The following is a 6,452-nucleotide window of genomic DNA, read 5'->3' as shown; positions in this document are numbered from 1 at the left end:
ATATGATTTTCGGCTTATAACGTTGGTTTTTACGAAAAAAGACCTATTTTTCATCCAAATTGTACTGAAAATATTTCGTCACAGGTCTCTCCTTGGACTTTGGCGATTTTTTTCCTTGTACTCTAATATGTTTTATCAATTAGGAACCAAAGAGCACGGTGAAAAGCAAGTTGTAGGTCGTGATATGATTTTCGGCTTATAACGTTGATTTCCACGAAAAAAGACCTAAATTTCGTCAAAATTGTACTGGAAATATTTCGATAGAGGTTTGTTCTTGGACTTCGGTGATTTTTCTCCTTGTCTTCTAATATGTTTTGTCCATTGGAAACTCAAGAGCTTGTAGCAATGCGTGTTGCGGGCTGAGATATGATTTCCGGCTTATAACGTTAGTGAAAAGAAAGGAAAAGAGAAAAGATAGATCAAATTCAAGACACAACGAATACAACAGAATTGGCCATTTTTAAATGTCGTTTTTGCATTCTGAATCTAGACATTTTTGTGTCATCCAAAACATGCCCCCGATGAAATATATTTCCAAAGTTTGCAAGTGGCCGCGGAGATCCACTTATCTACAGTTTGATAGTTGCAGAAAAAAGGCACCAGTAAACATTTATTATGTCAGAATTCAAAGAAGTAAAAAAAACTGAGCGTACTTGATTCAACACAGCAACGGAATTCAAAGACGTTTAAGGAACCTGTATTGCTTGTGGAGGAAAACAATTTAATTTCAGGATAATTTAGAAATAAATTAGGAAATTCAAAAATTTAGCATAGAATTTAGAAAAAGGAAAATTAAGATAATTAGTAAAGCTGAAAACTTTTGTGATGAATTTTTGAAATTACATGTTACGGTTGGAGTAAAAAATTTAAATAATTGGCACAAATGCTGCGACACAAAAATATCAAAGTTTGAAGGTATTCGCTCCATACCGCAGTAATACAAACTTTAATACTATTTGAAAAGAAATACTTTAAAACTTGCTGAACAAAGTTCCATTACATATTACCATAAAGATAGGGGGTGATACTTAGCACATATACTTATCCACAGAAATTTCCAAGTTCGCAGGTATCTGCTGCAATTCAATGTATCTGCGCAATGAGTTTGGAAGACAGCAATTTCAAATCCATCCATAAATGAGCAACTGAAGACTTTTGTAATGAATTTTTCACTTCATATTTATGTTACGGTGCGAGTCAAAAAATAAAATGAATGGCACAGTATATAAATTTTATAGTTTGCAGATTTTTGCTGTATTTCAATGATCCAAATCTATAGTATTAGAGTGGAAAGTTGTTAGAAGTCATGATGTTACATTAAAATGACATAGCGCACATAACATTCAGAAATTCTGTAGGTTTCCATGATGTTGGCAGGTATTATACTTAATCGCATCGAAAACTGAGCAACTGTACACTTATCGTAATGAATGTTTTCATCAATAATTCCACATTTGCAGTTTGCAGAATAGGAATACTCAACATACACGTCATTTCATAAGTATTGTTGTCAATATTTGTGTTTGCCTACCGCATTCCGAAGATTCAACTTTTCATATTATCAGGAAAAAAAGCATGCAAAGACTTTTTGGAACAAGTTTCAAAATTTATTACTTGACAGACCAGGTGGAAAAAGAATAACTACACTTATATCAAGACCAGAAACGGTTTTGAGAATCTGTTGTACAAAATGTGCGATTGATGATCATAATTGGAAACCTCTTGAATCACGTTACCACAATCAGCATGAAGAAATAGTAGAAAATCACAGGACACATATTAGGCAACCAATTAATAATATGTATCGATCCACTGCAAACCGATGGAGTCAAAATAAGGATTGGAAAGAGCAGAGCCATAGTTAAAAAGAAAAAAGACAGCGCAATTGAAAGAGAACAGAAATCAAAATTGTTTCATGTATCTGTGCATTAGTTTCTGAAGACAGTAATTTCAGATTCATTCAGAAATAAGTAGGTGAAGACTTTAGTAATGAATATCTTTGTTAATATATTCCAGTCGGAACCAAAAAGTTAAAAGATTGGCATACCTGCTATTTCACAGAAATATCAAAGTTCATAGGTACTTGCTACGTACCAGTTATACAGACTTTGGTGCTATAGGGAAAAACACTTCAAAATTACATGAACCACATTTTTGAAACTTATTATGACACATTCAAAAAAAAAGTGACAGATACGATGCATGTTGAAGCAAGCAAAATGCTGTAATTTTGTATGTCTCCTTGGTTATCCGCAGACAAAATATTTGATCACATCCAAAAATGATCAGGTGTAGACTTGCAGACATGAATTTTTCAACCCACAATGCCAATCGCAAACATGGTCTGGAAATATTCAATATACATGTCACTTCATCACTTTGTCGAACTTTAGAGGTGTTCATTGCATTTCGAAGATACAAATTTTGATATCATGAAAATTAAGCACCCAATGACTTATTGAAATAAATTTCCAAATTTATCATATAACAACTCAAGTGAATATATCTATGCATTTACATGGCCCAAAGATTTTTCAAAACTTGGGTGTATGAACAAGCAATCATGAAGGCTTTTTGTTATAAATATTTCAAATTATCTTGTTGAAATTAATATAAAAAAATAGAAATACGAATATCTCTCGTATTGTCTGGAGAACAAATAGAAATTGGTATGACAATACACTGTAAGCTAAGGAGGTGGAAAAAAGGGACCGGTGAACACAGCCAAACTAAATGAAAGAAATTATGACAACAATACATTGAATTACTTGACCAAAGTTTTTTAAAATTTATTTGAATTCGTTTACACACAACCATCCACCTCTTTCTTTAATGTAATTACACAACATAGAATTTCTGTTTGGAAAGAACATTTTAGAGGTTATAATGAACGAACGTTTTTTTTCTCATTGTTATTATTATTATTATTCAACACTAATTAGTCACGTCATTAATAATATCGATTCCTTCCACTTTTCAATAACCACTTTTATTTTTCTACACTCTGCACGCAACAGCACTCCGGCGGTCATAACCCCAAACGTCAACATGACGCGAAATCTCGCAAATTTGCTATCTATGTATATATTACGATATCGAAGTAGAACAGATAATTCTTAATTTTCACGATACACATTATTCACGTTTCCACTTCTCAATATTTTACTCACTCTCAGTACACTGTATGAGATCAATTAATCCACTTTTGAGGTTTTATTTATTATAGATATTATTGTCGTGAATTGGGCTCGAAAATTATTGAAACTTCTTTTATGAAAAAAATAAAATTGATTATATCCACTGCTATTTCCAATAATGTTTTATTTATTTAAACGAAATTTGCAAATCTTGCACCGTTGATCCACGGGGCTACGATCGCAATCACTTTATAATAACATAACAGACGATAACAGACGGTATACAAGAAAACATTGAGGACTATCAGAAACTTTCTCATCGGCGATTGGTCGAGACGGATAGATTCTCACCGGTGATTGGTTATGATAGGCATCAAGAAGCCCTTGTATGTATCGGTCTGAACCCATATACGGATACGTCAGCTGCGTGAATGTGTTGGTACTTTTTGCATAATCTTGAGCCCGTGCAAAGTTTTTTCTCAGCAATTACGCCACCGATCATGCTGATTTTGGGCGCAATCGAAAGAGAATTTCTTAATTAGCTGAAAGTTCAATTTTCAAATTGCGACATAACTCCTGAGCTTCGCAATTCAAGAAAATGACATGTCGATTTTACCCCCACCACCGCGAATCGTTTTATTCAGAGATAATATAGTCTCGGCGAGAGCCTCGGGCCAGCAGACGACAGGGCTGTCAATGTACTTGTCCCGAGACTCTGCCGAGTCTCTTGATATAGCAAAAAAAGTGGTCGTGAAATGAAATACAGAAGTAGTTAAGTTCGTCGGATTGTTAATTTTGAAATTTCAGATATGGGAAATTCGCATTCGCAGAGAGAGAAAAAGGAGATGGAGAGAATGGAGATGGAGAGAATGGAGATGGAGAGAATGGAGATGGAGAGAATGGAGATGGAAAGAATGCAGATGGAGAGAGTAGAGAGGGAACTGACGTTGGATCAAATAGAGCGGGAGAGATTGGAAGAGGAATGGATAGAGAGGAAGAGATTGGAAGAGGAACGGATAGAAAGGGAGAGATTAGCGGTGGAACGAAGGGAGAGGAAGAGATTGGAATTGGAGCGGATGGAGAGAGAAAGAATGGAGGTGGAACGAGTAGAGAGGGAGAAATTGGAGCTGAAACGGATAGAGAGCGAGAGATTGGAGATGGCAAGGTTGATAGAGAAACGAATGGCGATGGAGAAGGAAAAAGAACGAAGGAAGATTGAGGAGCAGGAGAGAGAAGAGAAAAAGCGTTTGGAGAAGAAAGAAGAAGAGACTGAAAAAATCCGGGCGATGGAGGCCCACATTCGAAATTTACGGATGCAGCTACAGCTGCAACAGCAAGTGCGACAGGAGGACATTACGCCAAATGCGAATCCGAGTGTTGAACGACGTAAGGATTGTAGTCAAAATTCATTCATTTTCTACTCGAAGCTTTCAACGTTTGCAGAATAAACTAGAAAAAAAAATTCAGTTTCGCAGACTGTCGGTAAATGTTTCCGAACGAAAGTTCGGTAAAGTTCCCTTAGTCTTTTAATTTTGGTCTTTCTAGAAAATCTCTACCTTTTTAACGATAATTTCTAAAACGTTCTTTTTTAGTTTTTTTTTTACCTCAGTCCTAATTGGGCCGCGTTTTGAGATAAAATTTTTTGACCTTCATTTCGTGAGTGAATTCGGGAGGTGCCGGTGACCTCAGCTTCAGCTTTGTTTTTGGAAAAGTATAATGCGATCATTTTCTGTCGAATTATCACGTTTTTGGCGACAAAAGACAAATGTAGGAAATTGCCGGACATCTCAAGAACTATTGGATGGCACAGAATGTTTGAGGAGTAAAAAAAGTTGCGTCTGCGATTTTTTTTAGTCGCTGAAATTTCCTTCGATTATTTTTTCGAATTTTTTTCTCCATTAATTTCAAGGAAAATCTCATGTATATTGATTATTGTAACTCTAGAACGATCGAATTTTTTATGGAACTTGAGATGAGAAAAAAATTTTACTTCCTTTATTTTCACTCTTTAAAATTGTGTAAGATTTTTCTGCTTTTTTGTTATCCATTAATTTTTACTTTCTACCTCAATAAATTGATTGTGTTTTTTGAGAACTTTGAAGTCATGTTAGGATATCCACAGTGATAAAAGTGTCATTTTTATACTTAAATTTTTTATTATTTTAATGTGATATTGATCAAATGTGGCATGGAACACCGATGCAGAAACATCCAATAGTTCTCGCGATATGCGGTAATTCCCTACATTTGTCTTTTTTCACCAAAAACGTGATAATTCAACAGAAAATGATCGCATTGAACTTTTCCAAAAATAAAACTGAAGCTGATGCTACCAGCACCTTTGAGGATTCTCTCACGGAATAAAGTACAAAAAATTTTATCTCAAAACGTGGTCCAATTGAAACCGAATTAAAAGAAAAAGCCAAAAAAAGGAATATTTCTGAAATATCTTGGTACCCCAAAAAAAAAATGTTGGAGTCTTTCTATTTATACCAAAATGAAGCTGTATGTCTGCCCTTAAAAATGCGCGTGGCGGCGTCTAAATATTTGAGACATTTCCTGGCAATGATTACAGACCGGTGGAGAGTTGCTGCAGGTCGAAGCCGAGCAGCCTGGTACCGCCGACGTCGTGAGAGACAGCGCAACACGCCGTACTGCCCTGAATGTGGGAAAAAACAATATTATTATTAAAAAAATAAAATATCATTGTCATTATTCCCTTTGTTTGAAAATCTCTTTTTTTCCTCTCATGCGCGAATGAAATGTAGTTGCTGAACTTTCATATAATTGTGTACATAATGGTTTTCGGAATCGTTGAAGACAAATTTGAGATCGAAATAGTGTTATCGAAGTTGTCGACTACCGAAACTGTAGCTCCAGCTTGTAAATTTTGTTTACTACACTGAGAAAATGTACAAGATATGGAAATTAAACTTGCTGCATAGGTTATTCGGAGGAAAAAAATGCAATCCAAAAGAAAAACAGTTTGTGATCCACGAGCTTCTTTTCGTAGCTCATTCATATCGCTATTGCATCTCACTTTCATATTTTTGATCGTATTTGTAGTCGGAATTCAGATTGTGTGCGCCGAAATCCATGGAAGACGTACTCGATCTAGATCAATGACATCTTTCCGGCACTCGTAGCTGTGATTTTCACCAATTTTCGCGATCTGTTGCAATTTATTCAAAGTTTAGAGATTCCATTATAAAAATTTTAACTCATCAGAATAGTTAGAGATGGGCCAAGTTTATTGTATGCATAGGGTGCGTTATTTTAGGGGAATTCTTTTTACTCCTCATGCGCGAAAGTTTT

At 35.2% G+C, this 6,452-nt stretch overlaps 1 protein-coding gene across 1 annotated transcript; it reads left to right on the top strand.

The window, feature by feature from the left end:
* The first annotated feature begins 3,860 nt into the window (after positions 1 to 3,860).
* LOC122413561 (apical junction molecule-like) lies at positions 3,861 to 5,851 on the top strand. The gene is made up of 2 exons (XM_043423992.1): positions 3,861 to 4,523; positions 5,713 to 5,851. The coding sequence occupies exons 1-2, from the start codon at positions 3,947 to 3,949 to the stop codon at positions 5,826 to 5,828; spliced, it is 693 nt and encodes a 230-aa protein (XP_043279927.1). The 5' UTR covers positions 3,861 to 3,946; the 3' UTR covers positions 5,829 to 5,851.
* Positions 5,852 to 6,452: the final 601 nt, after the last annotated feature.

The sequence above is a fragment of the Venturia canescens genome, chromosome 7 (genome assembly GCF_019457755.1).
Source record: "Venturia canescens isolate UGA chromosome 7, ASM1945775v1, whole genome shotgun sequence".
NCBI lineage: Eukaryota > Metazoa > Arthropoda > Insecta > Hymenoptera > Ichneumonidae > Venturia > Venturia canescens.
The sequence above is the reverse complement of the archived record's forward strand: the minus strand, read 5'-3'. Positions and strand labels throughout refer to the sequence as shown.

What these genes read in the sequence shown, in the direction of transcription:
- LOC122413561 (XM_043423992.1), top strand. Translation starts at nt 3,947, where the DNA reads ATGGGAAATTCGCATTCGCAGAGAGAGAAAAAGGAGATGGAGAGAATG. An exon ending in GAATCCGAGTGTTGAACGAC is followed by an intron (nt 4,524 to 5,712) that starts GTAAGGATTGTA and finishes CAATGATTACAG; the next exon opens with ACCGGTGGAGAGTTGCTGCA.